Source organism: Topomyia yanbarensis, chromosome 1 (assembly GCF_030247195.1).
Source record: "Topomyia yanbarensis strain Yona2022 chromosome 1, ASM3024719v1, whole genome shotgun sequence".
Taxonomy (NCBI): domain Eukaryota; kingdom Metazoa; phylum Arthropoda; class Insecta; order Diptera; family Culicidae; genus Topomyia; species Topomyia yanbarensis.
In genome coordinates this window covers 143,796,652-143,820,710 of record NC_080670.1, presented here as the reverse complement: position 1 = coordinate 143,820,710, position 24,059 = coordinate 143,796,652, and the positions used below count along the sequence as shown (strand labels likewise).

Below are 24,059 nucleotides of genomic sequence, written 5' to 3'. Positions count from 1 at the left end.
GTTTTGTTCGGGAACTGGAGTCACAATATGCCTTACAAGTTAAGAAGTGTTGATACCTTTCGTGTTGTTAGACCGACTTTGTTCTTTTCAAATGTTCGATTCAAACCCGCAAGGTACCTGGAAAATGTTCCAACATGCGATTGTCAAAGATCTTGAATGTCGAATATTTCCAGAGTGTAAACTGTATTTTAATTCAAGAAAATTCGAAGATAGTAACTCGGAGCTATGCGTACGATAAGCGTCACAGCTGGAACTCAGAATAAATTCATGTCAGAAGAGGTTATAAACTCTTTTAAATTCTACATCACAAGAAAATAGGTTTAAAGGAGGTGGAATATAGCAAAGCAGATCATGTGGACCAAATTGGAGTTACTGAATATATGACAACAGTTATTCTTTATACTGGGTGAGATTAGCATGCAATTAAAATTCTGCAGATGATTACAGTTAAATTTTGTCATGAGCTTTCTTGTAATAATTCTATACATATCGTTTTCTCTATCTTATTATTTGATGAATTAACAATTCGATTTTTTAATTACGATAATCATGATAAGATCTTATGTAGGGGGCAGGGGGAGTTCACCAAAATCTTACGAACTCTTATCTGGGGGGAGGGGAGGTTGAAAAGCTCTAAAAAAGCCTTACGTAATTAGTGTACGGCCCCTACATAGAGTACATACTATCTCAAACGCCCGAGAAAAACGTCTGTTCTCTGTGCCAAAACACTATATATTTAGCCTACCAACCAATTGTCCGAAAGTATATATGTAATCAGTTGCCCTGGCAAACATTGATAAATATCAGCACAGCACGCATATAACAAGCGAAGAAGATCGTGAAGTGAACGCAAACACCAAGAAGATTATTCTGTCCAGGCCGCGAATATTGAAATAAATTCACTCGTGTGCCGGTTTTGATCAGGCAAGGTAGAGCGTTTTTGCATGGTATCTGGCGTTCAAGTTCAAGTGTAATTTATTACTTCTGGAAATCTAAGAACCGAGAAGAGATGGTGGACAAGAGCATCCTCGAAATACTTCTGATAGACTATCGTTGGATAGTTGTGCTGGTTTTCCTATTGCCGGCTTCATTCTTGTACAATTTATTCTACAGTGTTAGAAGTAAAATCATATTCAAGCTTAATTCTGCGCCCAAAAATCACGACATCAAAGTAGCGGCCATTCAGAAGCAGGTGAGTGAAAGTTGTTTGAACCTTTGAGCAACTATTTATAGGAGAGTTTAGCAATCCGTTATCAAGTAACATAAATTATGTAGACTGACTCAGCACGTGCCATAATAGCTGTCAATTTTATCTAGAGAAACGCACAACGCAATGGGTTAACACGGGATGATTTTTTCTTGCTGGGCACCCAATCAGAACGACATAATAGAAAGCTATCAAATTTATATCTCATATTGATATTTATTTATTAGGGGGTGGGCTAAATCGGACCACTTGCCAATTCGGACCCGCTGCAGTTTCTCAGCTATGCTAATACTATGAAAAGTGTATATATCATTTTCATAAGTAACATTTAGCTCAGATGCAACACGCGAAATTTGACGTTGATTAGACATCGCGTTTGTGAACCAGAGGAACAAAATGCTTTGGAGCACTCTAACGCAACGTGTATCTGCTATGTAGTTAAGTTTTTTTCGAGAGTTGTCCTACTGGAGCTGCAGAGCTAGGTTCTCGAATGGGCTCCCCGTTAGAATCACACACTACAATTGCAGAAGAGACAGGCAACGTCGCCCACTAAAACACTGCATAAAGCCAATTGCTGCGGGCCGTGATTCTGAATTCGTTTGTATGTCGCGTGTGGTAACGTGTATGTAACTTCGTGTGTACGTCCTACATATCAATTCACAAGGCCCTGGCAAAAAGAGGAGTGGAAAAACCGATAGAGGACTGGATTCTTGCAATGCTCAAGAGTCGAGAGATCACAGCAACGTTGGGAGACACGAGAGCAACTATAACAGCCAATAGAGGTTGTCCCCAGAGAGGTGAGCTATCACCCTTGCTCTGGTTACTAGTGGTGGACAATCTTGTCAATGATCTGACTGAAATGGGTTTCGAGATTGTTGGATATGCAGATGACATTGTCCTAATTGTGAGGGGAAAACATGAATCTGTACTAAGCGATCGGATTCAACTAGCCCTGAACTTCATCATGACATGGTGTTTCAAAGAGGGATTCAACGTGAACCCTGCAAAGACGGTCATTATACCATTTACCAATAGGAAAAAACTGAAGTTGGTTCCCCCAACTCTCAGTGGAACTACAATAAACTACGCAGAAGAAGCGAAACATCTAGGTGTTATCCTAGACAAAAAATTGAATTGGAACTCGCACCTGACATACGCCGTTAATAAAGCAACAACAACCTTGTGGGCGTGCAGTAAACTCTTCGGGAAAACTTGGGGTCTCAAGCCGAGGTTGGCTTACTGGTCCTACACGACCATCGCCAGACCACGATAAACTTATTCCTCCATTGTGTGGTGGCCCAAAGTTAAGCAAAAGACCGCCCAAGCTAAACTAACTAAAGTTCAGAGGCTACCCTGCCTTTCTATCACAGGCGCTATGAAGTCAACACCCATCACAGCTATGGAAGCCATGCTTCATCTACCTTCATTGCACAAACACGTTATGGGGGAGGCGAGACTTGGCTCTCTGAGAGTGCTAAAGGGTAAACCACTATTTGATGGGAATTTAAATGGACGCCTGAGTATAGTAAAGGAACTCAAACTAAACCCTATCTTGACTACAGTTCAAGATAAAATGGAGGCTAAACCGAACTTCGATATCTCATATGAGGTCCACATAGTGGATCGTCAGATGTGGGATGTAGGGGGTCCTATACTACCTCAAGATACAATATCATTCTATACGGATGGTTCTAAAATGGGTGAGCTGACTGACTCGGGAGTCTACGCACCATGAATTAAAGAAGCGATATCAATGGGAAAGTGGCCTACAGTTTTCCAGGCAAAGGTATATACAATATACACCTGCTCGGAGGTCTGTAGGAAACGAAACTACAGACATGCAAAAATCGCAATCTTCTCTGACAGCCAAGCAGCACTGTTGGCATTAAGGTCGTCGAAATGTGAGTCCAAACTGGTTTGAGAGTGCATCACATCTTTACAACAACTGGCAACTCGGAATAAAGTAATGATATTCTGGGTACCTGGCCACCAAGGAATCGATGGTAACGAAGTGGCCGACGAATTAGCCAGGCGTGGTTCATCAAACATGTTTGTTGGACCAGAACCATTTCTAGGTATATCTACCTGTACCATTAAACTATAACTTTCGGCTTGGGCAAGAGACCAACTTCTAAACGACTGGTGTAACGTAGAAGGCGCTCGACAAGCTAAGAAATTCATACATCCTGATACAATGAGAGCCAAAAAACTAATGGATATAAAACGTAAAGACTTACGTATAATCACAGGTTTATTTACGGGACATTGTCCTGCTAAGTATCATCTGAAAAAGTTGGCAAAAGTCAAGATGTCTTTTGTCGATTTTGTAACTACGAGCCCGAGAGCTCGAAACATATTCTCTGCCATTGTGTAGTACTACTTCTTCGAAGGGAGCGATACTTCAGATAGTATCTTATGACGCCTCACGAGATATGGCACACCTGTCCCAAACGGATCCTCAGCTACATTAATAATGTACTACCCGGTTGGGATGACACATGTGGACAAACAAACAACTCGCTTCCAACTACATTGGATTCGGACAATTTGTAACATGTAGAGCAAACAGGGGCAGCCACAAAAGATAACCTGAATAGTGGTCGCAGTGGCAAAGTTTCCCCTAACAAAAAAACATCGTGTGTATAAAATCTACTTTATAACCTTGTGCCTTGCGCATATTTGCGTGTGTTGCGGAATGGTCGCGCGCGGGTCGTGAATCTGATACATGATTTCTGATGTACGGTTCAGATTCTAGAAGAAAGTGGGTTCTTCCATCCCGATCAGAAACACATAACAGAAATATTTCAAAACTATTACTCGCATTGTTACTTGTTATAAATTTCTGTTATTTTAACTACTAACGAGACCTAATTTAAAACACAATATGTTACAAAAAATGTGTTCTGTTATAATCTTGTTATTTCATTCTGATCGGGATACCACTAGAGCTCCCAGTCATGTCGCCATGCAACGTGTTGGCTAGTGGATATGAGTTTTGTTATGTATACGAGCGTCACTTTTCATTGGTCCAACAGAAGGCATGGGCCTAGGCTGCTAGGATCGAGGTTAGCGTCCTCTGGACGGGAGTGATTCATGATCGCGCAAGCGGTGGGATAATGCTTGAGACCGCGTTTGTAAATTTATAAGTGCTAGAACATTCACTTAATTATCAGGGTTTTAATGTTGGCAAGATCGCTGGCGTAAGTATGTGTGGATGATTGCAATTGCATGTTCGCATTTGTGACCAGGCTTATAAAACGGAAAGAAAAACTCAAGCACAGATAGTTGGATGTAAAACAAAAAAATAGATTATCTATACTATTGGGTAGATGAGAATATATTAGCTACGGAAAGAAATAGATAATACATGCATCTAAACTACTTTTAGGTGTTTGGTGATGTTGTTCGTGCGGATGGAATTTCTTCAAAAAAATACGTGTTTCTGTTTATTATGTTGGGCTATTGAGCATTAACCAGTGGCTGAACAATATGTTTAAGAAAGTCCCTGTTTCTGAAAACAGCGAATCCGATTCGTTATAGGCGAGTTAGTCGCCATCTTCATGAACCAGAGCGACAGTTCGAGCGAGTTAAGAGATAAAACGCCCATCTTTAGTCTGATCATCTCTTATAGATGACAGTCTATTGTTCCGAATAAAATGAATCGATCACTATGCCCAATCAAATGGGTCCTCGACCAGCCGAACTAATATTCTCATTCGAAAGTAGAATCATCCATATCAGCTGTCCGCCAAAACACTCGATCTAATGATCATGAATCATGAGATTAAGAGATCAAAGAACAAGCACTCGCTCGGATCTCCCTCTGTTATCCTCCACCCAAGAGTACTAGGCTCATCACCGAGGCCCATTGAGGGTACCTCCAAAAAGAACTCGGCCCCAAGCCCACATTGTACATTATTTCGACCATGGCATAAGTGGGTAATAAAGGTCGCCAAGTTAAAAAATAAAACAATCGTATCACAAGGTTCTATGTGATATAATCACTGTAATACTGCTTTGGTGGAAAAGCCCCCGGACTACATCAAGGTACAGTATCATGTCGAGGTTGGTATGTAACTAATATTTTATTTGTGACAATATTTGAAATGATTCAAATAAATAATATAATATAATAATGTTTCATCTGATATTTCGCTTTTAGTAGAGCCTTTAACTGTGTTCGCGTAATCGGCGAGAGAAGTGTAAAAAAGGCGTTAACCCAATTCGGAAGGATCATCACAATGTTTGTCAAACTGAAAGATAGCTGAATGTTGTAGAGCGAATTAGTTATAAATTTTTTTATTGTTTTTTTTTTCGAGAGTTGTCCTACTGGAGCTGTAGAGCTAGGTTCTCGGAAGGGCTCCCCGTCAGAATCACATACTACAATTTGCAGACGAGACAGGCAATGTCGCCCAATAAAACACTGCAATAGGCCAATTGTAGCGGGCCGTGATTCTGAATGTGATATTCTTTCTACGGTTCAGGCATGTGCGGGCGTAGGGACTCGGAATCGCGTGTATCATCGCGAAGGGCTCGAATATTTGTACGTTAATGTGCTCGATCGCGTGTGCGTTTGTATGTCGCGTGTGCTAACGTGTAACTTCGCGTGCATAAATTCTATTTCATAACCATGTGCCTTTCACATATTCGCGTGTGTTCTAGAATGATCGCGCGCGGACCGTGAATCTGATACTTAATTTTTTGTGTACGGTTCAGATTCCAGAAGGAAGTGGGCTCTTCCATATCATTAGAGATCCCAATCATGTAGAGATCCCAATCGTAGAACGCGTGGTCTAGTGGATATGAGCTTTATTTTTTATTTTTTGATTGGTCCAACTGAATGTATGGACCTAAATTGCTAGAATAAAGGTTAAAGATTTCCGGACGTGACCGATTCATGATCGCGCATTTGCGGGTTGGCGTTTGAGATCGCGTTTGTAACTTCGTAAGTACTAAAACGTTCACACAATTGCCGCAGTGTTATCAAGTTTACGCGATCGCGGGCATAGGTGTGCGTAGATGATCGCGAAGGGCTTAAGCGTTCGTATGTTGACGTGTTTGTCCCGTGTGCTCGCGTGTATGTGACTTCGCGTGTATAAATTCGATTTTGAAACCCTGCGGCGATTTATATATTCGCGGACCGTCATTCTGATCTTTAGTTTTCGGTGTACGGATCACATTCTGACAGGGAGAGAGTTACCCCATATCACTAGAGTTTCCGGTCATGTCGCCATGGAACGTTTTGTCTAGTGGATATGGTAGTTATTTTTCAATTTTATTATTTTTATAATAATTAACAAGGACCTAGATTGTTTGTACCGAGGATAGATACTTCCGGACGATCCCGATTCATGATGGAGCGAGCGCGGGAGTTTGTAGGTTGACACTTGAGATCGTGTTGGTAAGTTTATGAGTGCTGAGATTTTCACCTTATCACCGGGGTGTAATCATGTTTGCGAGTTCGTAGGCTGCTTGGAAAATCGCGAGGGGCTCTAACGTTTGTCGCTGACGTGATTTTGTAACGTGTGTTCTTGAATGGTTGCGCGAACCGTGAGACTGATATTAAATTTTCAGTGCGCGGTTTGAATTCTGGCAAAGAGTGGGATCGTTTATATCGATAGGGTTCCCGGTCATGTCGCCATGAGACGTGTTGTCTAATAGGTATGGGCGTATTTTCTTAATTGGTCCAGCTGAAGGCATGGACCTAGGCTTCTAGGATCAAGGATAGACTTTCGGACGTGACCGATTCGTAATCGCGTGCACGATGGCATTTTTGTAGGTTCCCGCTGAGACCGCGTTGGAGAATGTGTGAGTGTTAAGACGTTCACTATCACCATCGTTGTTGATTCAGCTGAAGGCGGGTGTAGAATGGCAGTATAGGATTCGAAAAGAAGAAATAAAGGACAATATATGAGAGACGTAATAGATTAGATAGGTACAAGATACAGCTGAAGTTATGATCATCACATGAGACATACATTAGTACTTCAAACACTACTAATACTTGAATAGCCAATCACCACACATAGCACATCCTTCCTCAATTATCTATTTGTTACTGGTTGATTGTTGGTTATGAGCTGGTGAATAGAGGAAAGGTATAGAACAGACAAAAGGCTCATATCAGCCCTCCCGGCCTCCTCGACACACCACTATCGAGGCGTATTGTAATCAACATCTTGAAGCGGGCTTCTTATATAAATCAAATCCTCATTAGTCATAATGTTTGGTGGATTATTAACATGAGAACTAATTAACCTCTAGTAGTAGAACTTGGTGCAAATAAAAACTAAAAAGAGCGAAGGTCCTTATATTTAGATAACTCTATTGAATATATTGTGGCTTGATGATGTTTACAATACCGTCAATCCCATCAACCTGCGAGAGGGGTAGAGCGAATTAGTTATAAATTTAGAACAGAAAATTTAAACTAGGCAGCATGAGCAGAAAAAAGCGAAGAAATCGTTGGGTGGATGAATGCCGAAATATTCGTTTAATTCCTGACACACTTCAAAAAATTAACTCGAGCTTCAGAAGATTTACCAGTGCTCCTATAGCTTGATAATTATGAATCGTATCGACAGGGTGTCGACTCATTACTGGTTTTTCCAGACCTTGTAATAATTTTGCCATGTAGTGCATTACCCGATTATATATCGAAATTATTGCTCGATTTGATATTTATATCATATGATCATGTATATATTTGTCGCTTGGAACAAATTATGATTGAATTAAAATTATGTCATGTTTTGATTTGTCAATAATGATATCAAATAATACAGTCGTGATTCGCTGGTTGGTCACTTTTTAACTGGACCGCTTTTTAGATGGACCTCCGCTAGTTGGACCATTGTCCAACTAAAAAGCATCTGAACGTCAAAATCTCATGTCAAATTGACTGTTACAATCTATCTAACAATCTTTTATACTACTAATGTCTTCTTTGGAAAGTTTTTGACATTTGTCAGTCGGTCCAACCAGCGAATTAAATTCGTTAGTTGGACAAAGGCTGTGGCCCAACCAACGAATCACGACTGTATATCATATTGATATCAACCATATCGTGTCTTTTCAACATACTGCCCATATAAGCATAAGAGTCCCATATGGATTTTTGTCGAAAATAAGATATCTGTTGGATTGTATTCTGCATCACCACTGAATCATAATACACACATAAGATTACCAGGTTTGTTCAGAAAATATCGAAAAAATACCAAAACATGGTTGTCCCATCCATAAGGCTTAATGAAAAATGTAAATCTTGAACAGCGTTTTTCTCAGCTTGCTGTTTTTCATTATGGGACTCTTATGCATATATGGGCAGCATAGTAAGGACAACAAAATCATATCTTTCTAAGACAGCTGGCGAAACTATAACGATGCCACTAGAGATGGATCCTCCCAAGGACTGGATCCAAATCTCTAGTAGTGGTCTTGTCTTGTCATAGGTTGGAATGTAAGCACATATAAGAATGTACGTTTTGTAAAATTACTCACTGATTACAGATCACAACAGACAGAATGTTCCACTGCAAGGCCACGAAGCAGCCAATAGCTTTAAAGATTTGATTGGACAGACTTCGGCATACGACAAGCCGAAAGAGCAGTATTCGGTAAACCATGAAGAGGAATGAAAGCAAAACGTATATAAACTGCTGGCTGATGTGTCCACCTATACCAGCGCACGAAATATACGCCCAGCTATAATTTTGTACATATCGATTGTAACGCGTAACGCTTCTAGCTCATAAGGTTGATGATTAATAAACCGATTGTCACTTCTAATTTACCTTCCAACCTGATAGCATCATTTTTACTCTAGCTCCGATACCATCATTAATACACTGGCAAACTATTAAAAAAAGAGTATAAGAGAGAATAACATGCGAAAGAATAGGAATAAGCATTTTAAATCTGCTAAGGATGTAAAGTGCAAAACAGGAACGCCTTTATAAAGAAAAACAAATAAGAAAATTATAAAAGTACGCTGAACTAACTGCTGGTTCTAAGGCCGAAGAACTTCTAACAAGTAGCTACGACGGTAATAACAATAAAAAAATTAGTAACAATGAAATAAAATGCACATTTTTAGAGAGACACTTGAACTAATGAGAATACAGTCGTGATTCGCTGGTTGGTCACTTTTTAACTGGACCGCTTTTTAGATGGACTCCGCTAGTTGGACCATTGTCCAACTAAAAAGCATCTGAACGTCAAAATCTCATGTCAAATTGACTGTGACAATCTATCTGACAATCTTTTATACTACTAATGTCTTCTTTGGAAAGTTTTTGACATTTGTCAGTCGGTCCAACTAGCGAATTAAATTCGCCAACCAACGAATCACGACTGTAATGACTATTATCTTCAACAAGAAATTATTTGATTCCTTAATTAAAAAAATCAACTTAATCCACCTAGCAGTGAGATGAGACATTTCTTACACATCAACGCTGGATCATTCATTAGTTTGCAGTTTTTAGTCCTGCACGAATAAAACCTCGAATAAACCTATAATTTATTCAGTAGTCAATAAAACGAACCTCTCCGTCTCCTGACAATATCGTGAATGAAACACCATTTTTGATGGCGGAGTTCTCATTTGCTTTCTTGTGTCAATGAAGGGTCAAACAGAATCAAATTCAACTTGTTGAATAATCTGCCTGACTCTGTCAAAAGACGCTAGTTGAATTTATTGAATAGGTTTCTTGAGAGTTACATTGTTCCACATGACTGGAGATACGTGTCATCGCCATCCAAAAACCAAGAAAATGAGCCTCCGACCACAACTCGCATATACCGATTGCAATGCTTTTATTCGAAAGCTGTTCGAGTAAATGGTCTTCTTTCGCCTCGATCATTGGGTCGAAGTAAATCTTTTGCTGTCAGATACGCAATTTGGCTTCCACAACGGCAACGGGATGAATAATTGCCTTGCATTGTTCTCAACAGAAACTCCAATGGCATATGCTAGCAAAGAGCAAATGGCATTGGTGTTTTTGTATATTATGGGGGCTTTTGATTCAGTTTCAATGAACATTCTTTCAGAGAAGCTGCTCTAACATAGTCTTTCGCCGATTTTAAACCACTTTTTGCTAAACTGTTAGTCGAAAAAGCATATGCATTTTTTGCATGAGTTACAATTTAGTTACATGTCCACATCACGATTTAATTACATGGCTCTTCCCCAAGGCTTATGTCCAAGCCATCTTCTATACAATATTTATCTCAATGACATCGATGAATGCCCCTACAATTCCTACACGCTAGGATAACTTTCAGACGACGGAGTAGTTTCTGTTATGAGACCCAAAACTGTCGATCTACAAGGACCATCGCAGAACACCCTGTACGATTTGTTTACTGAGGCTATTAATCTGGGTTTCGAATCCCCTACGAAGAAAACTGAGCTAGTTGTATTTTCTAGGAAGCGTGAACCAGCACAATTACAGCGCCTAATAATGGGTCAAACTATCGCTCAGATCTTCGCTGAAAAATATATCGGGGTCTCATGTTGACTGAAGGAACGAAAAAAAATTCAAATCTAAAAAATAAATAAGCAAATGACAAAGACTTTCTACAATGTCACACTGAAGTTTCATTTGTTTTAAATCGCATATAAACTTAGAAGCTAATGACAAATAAATCTGTTGCATTTGTAGGTACGAAAATGGAAAGAATCGGCAACAGGAGCCAAAATGTGCACGGCCCGACCAGGATGGCAAACAATGAGCTTTCGAAAACCAATGTACAAGAAAACCTCATACCAAATCAACTGCAATCTTGTTGATGTCTTGGATGTCGACACTAATCGAAAAATTGTCCGCGTTGAACCACTCGTGAGCATGGGTTAGTCAAATTAGTAATCAACGATTTTCACAATTAACATATGCTTGAATTTTTGGATAGGACAACTTTCGGAAACATTGGCTGCACTCGGGTGGACTATACCGATAGTTCCAGAGTTAGATGACCTCACCGTGGGAGGCTTGGTGATGGGAACAGGAGTCGAATCAAGTTCACACATATATGGCCTGTTCCAACACATTTGTCTATCGTACGAGCTGGTGTTGGCGGATGGAAGTCTAGTAAAGTGTTCTGAAACCGAGAACAGCGACCTATTCTATGCCATACCGTGGTCATATGGAACTCTCGGATTGCTAACTTCAGTCGAAATTAGAATAATACCTGCCACAAAGCAAGTTGTAGATGTTGTATTTAGCTTTTGCAGATCTAATCAATAACTTTTCAGATACATTCGACTGCACTATGAACCAGTTGTTGGACTCCAGAATATTGTAAATAAATTCGAAGAAGCTTCGCGCAACACAATAAAGAATCAATACGTCGAGGGACTATTATATACTTTGAATGAAGCCGTGATCATGACGGGTGAGATGGTGGAAGACCGTGAAGTTGAGTTAAACAAAATCAACGATATCGGAAAATGGTACAAACCATGGTTTTTTACTCATGTACGGGATATTCTAAAACGCGGGGTCAAAACCTATGAATATGTGCCATTGCGGGAATATTACCACCGTCACTCGAGAGCACTGTTCTGGGAGATACAGGTAAGTGATTGTTTCTGTGGTTCTGCCCAAAAATGTTATTCAAATCGTCATTGACGATATTGTTTATCAGCCCTCACCCTAAAGTAGCCGATCATTTAGACTTTGTATGGTGGTAGCTAGCGGGTTCCGTACATCCTTGACCAATGAACAATGTTTGCAAACACAGTCCACAGAAAAGGTCAATCCACGACGATCCGTCAGTCGGTCTCACCAGTGTGCAAAGGCTGTTGGCTGACCGTTAGTTTGGACTGGTGCAGAGTATGAAAAACACAAAACATAAAAAGGCAATCTCCTCAATGCACCACTATCGAGGCGTAATGCAATAACCATCTTAAAGCAGTTGTCTATCAGAGGTTCTTTAAAACTGATGCACAAATATGCTTAATGATGTTTGCAATACCGTCAAACCCGTCAATCTAGGGGAGGGAACAAGTCACGGCGAAAGTTAGTAAACCTAAATCGGTTTCAGCCGAATCTCTTCAGAGGTGTTGTCGTCTGAATATCCCTTTGAGAGTGTTGATATATCTGCTCATCGAGAAGTGTCTTATTCCTTTGGGAGTGACGAATACTTCCGCATTGTCTATGACTATATCTCTGTGTCGTTATTTGCCTTATCCCTAACCTTACCACATCCCCAATCCTTCCCATCAGGAAAATGATGAAAAAATAAATTATGACAAGGCACAAATCTCCGATCAACATGGGGAAAGAGCCATTTGAGCTAGTCTCTACTGACTCCTGACCACGGAATTGGTGCCCGAGGGGGATGAGAGTTATCGTAGAAGCGCTATTTCAACAGCATGAACCGACGGCCTGGCCGTCCATGCCGTGTGGGGCTCAAGATGACTACGAAAAAAGCTCGGGTAAGCAACGAGGAGCAGATAGTGGTGCAAAAACGTCGAGAACTAAGAAAATCCCGGGAAGGTATCCCCAGCATGGCTTAGAAAGCAGCAATCCTAACAATCCCGAATTTAGGACCACGTTGTAAAAGTGTATCGACGATGGTAACTTCCCCGACATCTGGAAGACAACAAAAGCTGGTGTTGTTTCTAATGCCTAAAGCGTGAAGGTTGTTGGTTTTGCGGACGACGTGGTGCTCCTAATGATCGGCGAATTACTAGAGGAAGTAGATGTACTCGCCACGGAGGCGATAGATGCCGTGGAAGACTGGATGTGCGAGAAGAAGCTGGCGTTAGCTCACCACAAAACCGAGATGGTTTTATTTAAGCAACCGAAAGACAGTGCAGCAGGCGAAAATTTCCGTCGGAGAGTGCATCATCGACTAAAAGTGGGTAGTTAGACAACTGGGAGTGATAATAGTCGATCGACTAAGCTTCAATAGCTACATCGACCACGAATGTGGGAGGATCATAAAAGTGATCTTAGCACTATATCATATTATGCCCAACAATTCGGGGATCAGCAGCAGCAAAAAGCGACTACGGGTGAGTGTCTCCAGTGCTCAGATACGCAGGACCTCCATGGACGACGGCATTGCTGATCTCGGCTGAGCAAACATGTTGCGTTGATGGCCATGCGAGTTTCTAGCGCGTATCAAACTATCTCCTTAGAGACAGCCTACGTGATAGTTGGAACGATTCCCATAAAACTTCTATTCGAAAAATTAGCGAGTGTTTTAGAGATCGAAGTACGAGAGGAGTACGAAAACGAACCCGAGCTGATATCTTATGCAAGTGGCAACATCAGTGGGATAATCTTGTAAACAGTCGGTGTAGGGGAACAGAACACACGATGAAGTGAACTTTCATATAACGCAGTTCTTCTTTGATCAATGCTGTTTCAACAAGTGTCCGAACAGGTTCGGCAACGCGAGATCGCCGTCCTGCATCGCGTGCGGTAATGTAGAGGAAACGCCTGAGCACGTGGTCTTCGAATGCCCGTGATTCGAGCACGAGCGAAACGGAATGACAACCATTGTCGGTGCGGTGCGGACGAAGAAAAATGTGACGCGATGAACAGAACAGCCGTTCAGATGATGTCGGCGTTGCAACGAAGATGCCGAGAGGAGCAACGACTAGCAACGTTGCAGTCAAGGCTTCGGGTCGCCGAGACACCGATGAACCGGAAGTCACACTTCAATCGGAATCGTTGAACCGACCTTGGCACTCGACAAATCAGTCTGCTAAAGAAGACCAGCGACCGTAGTAGGACCGACAAAGGGGAGTCGGAGCGCCTATGAACTGTAACTCATCCTTCATCCAGAATCACACGATCTACCTCGGCATCTGCCCAGTATTATCGGTTTCGGAAGATCTCCCACTGCAGGAGAACTCTTCGTCGGAGTAGGAAAGATCCACCGTCGTGGGACTATTCCGAGTAGTCCGCAGCGAATCGCTGGCTTGCATCGTCGAGGCACCAGTGAACCGGACATAGTCCTCCACACAGAATCGCTGGACAGACCTCAGCAATCTGCTGGACAGACCTCAGCAATCTGCTGCGAAGCAGGAACAATGCGTCCGTCAACGATCAGTTAAATTACAACAGCCATGTCGACTAGGTACGTAAGAAGGCTGCAAGGACAACTAACCCATTGGCAAGGATCATGCCGAATAACAGAGGAGCAAGAGACTGCACTAGACGTCTCCTGTCCCATCCTCAACACTGAGGTAAGACGTATGAGCTTGGGTTGCTGGGCTGAACTCAAAGCGGAACCAGACGAAGTAGACAAGCACGTTTCGCCTAATGGCCGCTTGTATCGCGATGTCGTTGGAGGCGGTATGCGTAACTGCTTGGATGATCCTCATCTGCAAACTCTAGCTAAGTACGTGGAATGCTACCAGCGGAGAAATGCACGAAATGCAATGAGACTGGTCCGAGCGATCTCATTGGTGTGTGTAGTGGCTGCAAGGTTGGGACCACGCGGAGAAAGGAAGGTGGACCTACCAACTCATCCCAACTGGATGCTTCCGGAAATACCTGCATCGGTTCGAACACGTTTCGTCACCCTTTGCCCGGAGTGTGTGAATGTGCAAGGGACACGAGAACACGTGGTCTTCGTATGCCCTAGGTTCGAAAAAGTTCGAAGTGGTCTGGCTGGTGTAACAGCTGAAAATATCGTCTAAGTAATGTGCCATGACGAGCAAATTTGACATGCTTTCAATAGAGTGGCTACTAGTATACTCTCCGAGCTGCAGAGGAAGTGGCGAAAGTAACGCCATCGACTAGAAAGCCGCCGTGAAGCCACAAATCGGGTTTCGGGAGAAATTCTGCCACCGGGGAACTCTCCGTCGATGTAGACTAGATTCACAACCGGGGACCAGGTGAGTAGTACGCGACGTAGCACCGAGCTCAGGTCGTCGGGGCGCCAGTGACCCAGACGTCAAGCTTCACCGGAATCGCCAGACCGACCTCAACACCCTACCGGGTAGCTCATGAGTAGTTTGGATCCACCGCCGGGGATTGGAGCGAGTAGACCGCATCGAATAGCTAGCAGTGGATTGTAGGAGCGCCAGTGACCCGGACGCTGCGCTCCACATGAAATTGCTGGACAGACCTCAGCACCTACTGGCTGGCAACTTGAGTAGGCTAGGTCAGCCGCTGAAGACTAGATCGAATAGATTGGGACGAAGCGAGGAGCTAAATGGCTCTCGGAAACGAATTGGTATGGTCGGAGAGGGGTAGTTCACCCCCTGATAATATTCGTGTAGATCTTGATAAAGCTGGATCGGTGTCGGGAGAAATTCCTTCGTCGGGGAACTCTCAGTCGGAGTAGGGTGAGTTCACCGTCGTGGACTATCCGAGTAGATCGTGATAAAGTCGGTAGCTGAATGACTCAAGGAAACAGGAGCTAAATAACTCTGGGAATCAGCATCCAAACGGCTCACGGTGACGACTTTTCTATTGACAAAGGCGAAAATAGAGAACATTGACAAAATTACAGAACCAAGTATTTCAGTATCTCCGTAGACAATCGTGGACTTGTTTGTACCCCCTAAACCTTGCCCTAGCTATTTACGTGGTATATGAATGTCTACACCCGATTTTGTCAGCCTAATGAATACAACCAAATTTGATGTTTGTGGAGTATCAAAAAGTCACGATTTATTGAAATTGGTGTGATTATTACTGTTACTTGGATTCCGAATAGGTGACTGGGATTTTGCACATCTCATCCATGAATCACGAAAAATTGAAATTAAGCATTTGATAATTGGATTGGTCTGCAACTTTTTCGAAAAACGGGGTAATGTTTTTTTGGAACTTGCCATTTTTGAGAACAGCACTTATCCATTTATATAATATTATATTATATTTAGACACTGTTTTCCACTGTGCAACGCAGCAACTTTTACGAAATGATAAACGTCGTATCCTTCACGAATATTTAAACGCGCTTGCACACGTGGTTATACTAACGCGGCCGTACACAACACCAAAAAAGCGTTAGCACACGTACCGACAAACGCCCACTCCCATATGATCAAAAAAATTAAACGCTAATTCAAATGAACACGCCAACAATCCAAAACGCGCAAATGAACAAATGTTCATATGAAGACGCAGACACGCACGCTCTTCCCCTTTGGTTTAGCATTTATGGAATCCGCTAGCCCCCACCTTCGGCCCTACCTGCCCTGGGACGGGAATTGCCGCTAGATGTTTTCTTTTTCTTTTTTTTCTGTTAATTCTATCGTTCGTCTCGCATAGCCTCTCTTTTTGCCTCACATAATTTAAATGGACTGGCTGCATTGACAATATCCCTGGCTGCATCTGACGTTCGATTTTTTGCTATCTGCATGTCTTGTCTCAGTACCTGCCTATCAATAAAAAAGAATACGATATTTTCACATACTTACCGAGTTTTCAGTATTGTCAACTTGCATTTGTAGAGGAACAGCGTCGAAGACGGATACTGTGGGTAAGATGGACAAATTGTGTTTCTCATAAAATGAAAAATTTAGTTGAATGGTACCGATACTACATGATTTTTAGAAGATTTCATATGATTCCGAAAGATACTGCAATATTATCTAATACGCGAATATCAGATCACGGTGTTCCTAAAACCGTTTTTAACTAAAAAAAATGACCATAAATTTGGCATACGGCATTCGACAGATACAGTATCCAAGCATCTTCTCAGTGAATTTCAAAATGATCCGTCGAGGGATTCGAGATATATGGCGATTTGAAGTTTTATGATACGTTTCATAAGGCTATCAGCAAACACCCACGGGTTTGGTCCAATCTCTATGAACAAAAAAATATTTGTCTACTTATTTAGTACATGGCATTCAAAAGCTATAGTAATCAAGTATATCCCCTGCAAGTTTGGAAATATTTCATTGACGGAATCGAAAGTTATAACAGTTTGGATGTGGTATGCGGTCATAGATGGGTTTTCTACCAGACTTCAAGCGTGAATCCATGTTTGTCCATTGACTATTTAGATCGTTTATACGTGTCGCGATTTTTAAAGGAAACCCTTACCATTTTATTACATAAATATAATGTACAAATGGTGTTATTAATATGGTGCACTGAAAAAATATGAAAATAGGGTTGTCTACCAAACGTTAAATATAATGTGTAATTTAAAAAAAATAGATGAAAGTTGGAATGTTTACTTCAAAAGGCCATATCTCAATGGTATGTTGACTGATTCTAATTATTTTTTCATTATTGAACAGGTAGACGTTTCATCGTTAATTTTCATCAAGAAGAATATAAAATAGAGTTGGATACTTCAAACAATAGACAACTTAATTATCCGCAACTATATGTATTATCACTATTTAGTAAATATCTTTATATTCAAAACGACGACCTATCAATTTCTATACATTAGTTGAATGCAACGAACGCAAACTATAAATCATGGAAAAATAAAACCTTAAATTCAATACATATATTCAAAAATATGAAGGTATTTGCTGATTCAGATCAATTTATGTTATGATACGGTTTTTGTTGGAAATTTTGTACAATCGTGATTCGCTGGTTGGGTTGACAGATGTTAAAACTGGGGGATGTTATTAGTAGGGGGATCAAAGGGGATGTTATTAGTACAAGTTCATCTGCTCATATCTCTAACTATTGTTAGTTTGATTGTCGAATTGAATTTAACATGAGAATTTGACATTCAGATGTCGACAATGGACCAACTAGCGCGGAGGTCCAACTAAAAAGCGGCTCCTGTTAAAAATTGAGCGACCAGCGAATCACGGCTGTGTTAGTTTTAACATTTCATATATCCATAATTTGTAGTAAACAGCAATTGCAATCAACTAGTATATAAAAATTGATAGGCCGCTATTTTTAATACAAAAATAATCACTAAATAATTATAATACATATAGTTGAGACCAATTATATTGTCTATTTATTTATGTAGACAACTCTATTTTATATTCTTCTTGATGAAAATTAACGATGAAACGTCTACCTGTTCAATAATGAAAAAAGAATTAGAATCAGGCAACATACCATTGAGATATGGCCTTTTCAAGTAAACATTCCAACTTTCATCTATTTTTTTTAATTTACACATTATATTTAACGTTTGGTAGACAACCCTATTTCCATATTTTTTTCAGTGCGCCATATAAATAACACCATTCGTGCATTATATTTATGTAATAAAATGGTAAGGTTTTCCTTCAAAAGTCGCGACACGTATAAACGATCTAAATAGTCAATGGACAAACATGGATTCACGCTTGAAGTCTGGTAGAAAACCCATCTATGACCGCATACCACATCCAAACTGTTATAACTTTCGATTCCGTCAATGAAATATTTTCAAACTTGCAAGGGATATACTTGATTACTATATCTTTCGAATTCCATGTGCTAAATAAGTAGACAAATATTTTTTTGTTTATAGAGATTGGACCAAACCCGTGGGTGTTTGCTGGTAGCCTTATGAAACGTATCATAAAACTTCAAATCGCCATATATCTCGAATCCCTCGATGGATCATTTTGAAATTCACTGAGAAGATGCTTGGATACTGTATCTGTCGAATGCCGTATGCCAAATTTATGGTCATTTTTTTTAGTTAATAACGGTTTTAGGAACACCGTGCAGATATTTAAGCAAACCTTTTTTTTCTCGAGAACACACTAACGGATATAATTTCTTGACACCAAAAAATAACGATTTAACCCTAAAAGCTGTTGATCTCGGAAGATATTCTTAGGTTGACATGATGTACTGGTCATTTAGCACTTGACTGGTGAAAAAACAGAAATTTCAACCTTTTTGAAATTTGGTACATACTGTGTACGACGGACACAGTACGATGGGAAAAGTTGGACATATTTATTACGCGAGTACCAGAATGCCATCAAATTGCATACCCTTGGGCAATTTTTTGTTATCGCTAGATTGTGATGTACCAACAGAAAACCAATTTTTTTGATCGAGAATTTGTGCCTCTTTTCCACAACTATTTTAAACATCTTTCGAATATTTTTCTTTTTCAGGACATCGTCCCATTTGGTAACAATATCATTTTCCGTTATCTCTTCGGTTGGCTGTTACCAGTCAAAGTGTCACTGCTAAAACTGACTCAAACTGAAACGGTCAAAAAACTTTACGAAAACAACCACATTATCCAGGATTTACTGGTTCCAACTAGCACCATGAAAAAATGCTGCGAAGAATTCGATCGCCTGGTAAACGTATATCCCGTTTGGTTGTGCCCTTTCCTGCTACCGAACAATCCAGGTATGGTAAAACCAGCAGTCGGAATGCAAAGTGACCTCTATGTCGACATTGGTGTATACGGAGTGCCGAAAGATCGCCGCTTCCACCCGGTAAAAACTACCCGCGCTATCGAGGATTTGGTCGAAAAAAGCAAAGGCTTTCAGATGCTGTACGCCGATACCTACCGTACTCGAGAGGAATTCCGGCGGATGTTTGACCACGGACTATATGATAAGATGCGCCAAAAGTATCAGTGCGAAGCGGCATTCCCTGAAGTTTATGGTAAAGTTAACAAGAATGTTCGGGATTGATGAAAAGGCAACAGATGCTTGATTTAAAATTGACCTGTGTTAAGCCATATTGACCGGAACGCCAAAATTATTTCTGAGACCTTTGCGTTCCAAATTTACTTTTCGCTATTTTACTATTACAATCAATGAAACAAATTTCCTTTGAAATACTGCTGTAGTTCTCAAGATAAGTTGTTGTTTTCCCTGGCATATTAAAACGATAGCGTTTTTCGGTCATGTATTTAAAATAGAGCTTGATGCTTTATCGTTTAACACAGGCCAAATGTGTTCTATATTTTGTCATTTTTTGAAATGGCATCAGTATGCCAAGTGTTTTGTTTGATCTTAACATTATGAGCTATTTTATCTACCTTATTCCTAATGTTCTAGCAAATATTAAATTTTTATAGGAAACAGATCATTTGTAAAGACGAATAAAAACCATTTGCATCGTTCATAACTCGTTCAAACGGACGAAAGAAATGAATTACTTCAAAATACATAAACTAAAGTTTTCGATCTTCCAACAGAACAAAAGCACGGTGAATTCACTAGAATGAATAAATCATCGATGAAAATTAATTATGATCAACCGAACCAAGTACCATCCAATTTGATGAATTGGTGTCTGGCTTCTAAAATCCTCTGCTCTATCCACTAATTTTAATGTTATGTCATGCCTCCTAAAACTGGTTATTGAACAATGTCTTATGTGCTGTCTTGTGGGGGATGCAGGGTGTTTATAAGTTTTACGATGCTTCTTTTGTGTTTTGTTGTTTTTTATTCCACTTAGGTATTAGTATTTTGTTGTGCCGACTTGGTTTTCTGTTTGATAAATGTAAGTAGATTCAATAAATGCTCTGTACCAGTTTGTTTTTGTCTTAATAAAAAGTTACATAAAAGAATCCGAAATATATTTTCTTCGTTCATCTATCTTACATATACATTCACTTTTAGTCTTTTGTTTTCTTCCTCTCACAGCGAACTTTGTTACATTTGCTTTCGGGGCCTCGATTAAAAAGATGTGTTTCAATGTGATTGGATAGCATTTTATACCAAAACTGCATAAATGGATCACATCTACAATTCAGTTATTACTTGTAAGCCTTATTTAACAATCCGTCTCAATTAGTAGGAGGTGATTTAGTTAAAAAATGTATCTGAAGATTTTATGAAAATATATAAAACGCAGAATAAACATGCGTTTCGCATCGAACAAATTTAAACTTATATTCGAAACATAATTTAAGTTTGTGAATTAGGATAATGCAGTTCAAATGAAGTTTTGCAACAGTTGATCTAACCTAATTAAACAGTGATTTTACAGTAAAAAAATTAAAACCGGCGCATAGGGTATTTTAACAACGCAAACTATATTTTTGCAGAAACAATCAAATCTCTGAAAGTCAAAAAGGATGATTCATAATCGTGGAGCTATTTTTTTGTTATCGTATATGTATTTTACATTGTTGGCAGTATTGTATATTACGCTTTATTGTTTATCGATTACAATTGAAGAACACCGAGTCGAAGAACATATATTGGAAACGAAGGTCCATGCGCTTGATTTGCACTTTAGGAAGTGAGTAAAATAATGCACATCATATAAAACATTTAAATACAAAATAAATGAACAAAACATTCAGCACGCGATTCATATCAATAAACATCAGTTTTAATTTGAATCAAATGAACTAAAAGCGTAGTGTAATACAATACACACATATTGCGTGTACAATCGGCATTGTCCCGACACTAAAGAATGATTGGCATATAATGAAACCTACCATTAAGCTTAAGCAGCTTATACTAAAATCGAATCAATTAACAGCCAATTCGTACTTCTTGTCGTACTTAAGGTTGTGGAGAGAGTCCGCAAAAATCGAAAACGAAAAAAAAGCAGTTTTTTTCCACACCGAGTGTTAGATCTTCATAAAAATCAATCAGAAGTACTGTAACAACATTTTACATAAACTGATTGATTTTTATGAAGATCTAACACTCGGAGTGGAAAAAAATAGGTCTTTCGTTTTAGATTTTTGCCGATTCTCTCTCCAACTTTAAGGGGTGAGATACACGTGTTTTAAGTTCAGAAACGTAAACTGCCGCTATACGCGCATCTGTCTCATGTACTATAGGATTTCCTATGTACATGGGGCAATTATGCGTAGCGCGGTAGAAAAGGCCATAATCGTTACATAAACCTTGAAATACAGAGCTACTATACGCAAGAACCATTACTTATCTGTAAAGCGTAACAGTCTCGTGAGCATCGTAGTCACACACGGGATTTGTTTTTGCTGATGCATCATTGGAATATCAGGAGTGTTCGATTCAAAATCGTACGCAACTCGTTGAGCCACAAAGGTTAGCAGAGTTAATATATCATATTTTTTCCCGTGCTGATTTATTTCCTGACAAAGAGATTGCATAAACCAGGACCCCTTTTGAGTGTTTCGCCACGAATAGAAACCAGGAATCGTTGAGTAAGCTATTAGAAAATCTGCATGGGCTGGAATTTTATAGCTCATTGACCCAGCGCTATCTGTTTCTGTGCGCTCGGCTAAGGAAATACCCGAATCCAACTGGTCTCCTTGGCAGGCTTGAATGAAGAATATTTTTGGCTTACCGGCAAGCGTTGGACACCGATTAGCGGTAAAATATGACCAAATGATGTCTAGTTTGTACTGGCAGTCTTTGGCGTACAGGTAACCTAGCTCGCCGTGCGATAGAATAGTCACGCAAATACAGTCGTTGTCCGTGTGGTCCATAAGTGCAACTGAAACAAACAATATTTTGCACTACAAACCAGATTAAATTTCTCTGTAATGTTTACCTTTTTCAACCTCCTTTTGCATGTCCCTCAGTTTCAGATCCTTATAAACCTTTACATCAAAATCGAGGTATTTCAGTGTGGCGGCCAAGTTCTCGCAATCCACATTGGTTCCGGTACGTGATTTCAGCTGAGGTATCTCAAAGTGTTCATGATTAAACACCAATGCTAGTCCGCGCTTCGGATGATTCATATTGTAATCGGAGGCATATCTATCCACTGGCATGCGTACCTTGATGCGATTCCCATAGTGATCTCTGCCAGAGAAAAAACAATATTCAATCAAAACCGTCCTTTGTTAAATCAAATAATGAATCAATCGAATGAAAACTAACACCCGCTACAATCAAGTAACCACCGTTCCAGACATCAAAGAACTCAATCGAGCGCATCATCATATGCTTTACCAGTGATATCTCGTATACCCGCATACAAGCATAATTCATGTTCTTTGTTTCAACATTCGTTTTACTTATTCCTAACCAGGACTTCGTTTGCCAGATGAAAATGTAGGTAATTTTTTTGCAGTTTTCTCTAGTCTAGCTACCTGGGAAATCCTTCTGTATAATCCAACAACGAAGGATAAAGCAAAGCAAATATAAAAATACTTACAATCCGTTCCCATGGCCCAACGCGTCTGCGACATCCGTGAATTTATTCGATTCTTCCAAGGAAAACGTTTGCTCCTTGATTAAATCCGTTTCACTCATTTCGCTAGCTTTTTACACTTCTGATGTTCAATATTTATAAAATGACGAGATTTTATCACTTATGTACCCCAACAAGTCAAATAATCTATTATTTTGCACTACAGAGATCAAAACAACCTTTCTGACGTGAGTCGCGTCGAGAAAATAAGCGCTTTTTTCAGAAGTTCAGAACTTCTTCCATTTGTGCAGGGTGGCCAGTTTGTATTTCATATCTGCATATTAGGCAATCCATTAGACGTTTGTTTGACAATTCAGCGGTGGGTTCTGTCAACAAGTCTACTCCTGCGAACAGAAAAACTCGTCCGACCAACTTTTTTGTTAGTCCGATTCGTTTGATGTTGGATCGAATTACCGATATTGTCGGACGTCGCACCCCTCGGAGTAACGTCAGAATAAGTAAACAAGAAATAATCAGCTGATCAGAAACGTCTCATGGATTGCCTAATACCGCATTTTTGATCAAAATCATGGTTTATTTTATGGCGTTAATTCTTGACCATGTAGAGTTCAGCCGCAAATTAAGCGGAATTCTGGCTGGTTCCTAATTCGTATTCCGGCTCAAGTGGCACAACCGATTCTAGCTATAGAATTGTCAATTGAGCCGGAATACGAAGTAGAACCAGCTCATTTCCGGCTGAATTTTACTGGGCAGCTCATGGTACTAAATGCAAGAGTAAAATTTTCTCCTTTGTTTACTACCAACGTCTGTGGTTGGCGAGTGACCGGAATTATCATTCAATGAGAATTTTGACAGCTAGCTTTTACGCC

General features: G+C 40.1%; 2 protein-coding genes across 3 annotated transcripts in view; one reads left to right on the top strand and one right to left on the bottom strand.

The window, feature by feature from the left end:
* Positions 1-23,475, bottom strand: part of LOC131676198 (caspase-like) — a 93,151-nt gene extending 69,676 nt beyond the window's left edge. The window contains exons 1-3 of one of the 2 annotated variants that reach the window (XM_058955327.1): positions 23,194-23,475; positions 22,585-22,838; positions 22,378-22,527 (exon numbers count right to left, since the gene is read on the bottom strand). In XM_058955327.1, the coding sequence (XP_058811310.1) occupies positions 22,378-22,527; positions 22,585-22,838; positions 23,194-23,291 (502 nt within the window). In that variant the 5' untranslated portion in view covers positions 23,292-23,475. Of the gene's footprint in view, positions 1-19,784; positions 22,528-22,584; positions 22,839-23,193 lie in introns of those variants that run through there. The other variant, XM_058955323.1, reaches the window with a different exon arrangement.
* Positions 873-20,619, top strand: LOC131676129 (delta(24)-sterol reductase-like). Its single transcript, XM_058955254.1, has 5 exons — positions 873-1,192; positions 10,876-11,062; positions 11,123-11,411; positions 11,466-11,787; positions 19,236-20,619. Exons 1-5 carry the CDS (start codon positions 1,010-1,012, stop codon positions 19,767-19,769), a joined length of 1,515 nt encoding a protein of 504 aa, XP_058811237.1. The 5' UTR covers positions 873-1,009; the 3' UTR covers positions 19,770-20,619.
* Positions 23,476-24,059: the final 584 nt, after the last annotated feature.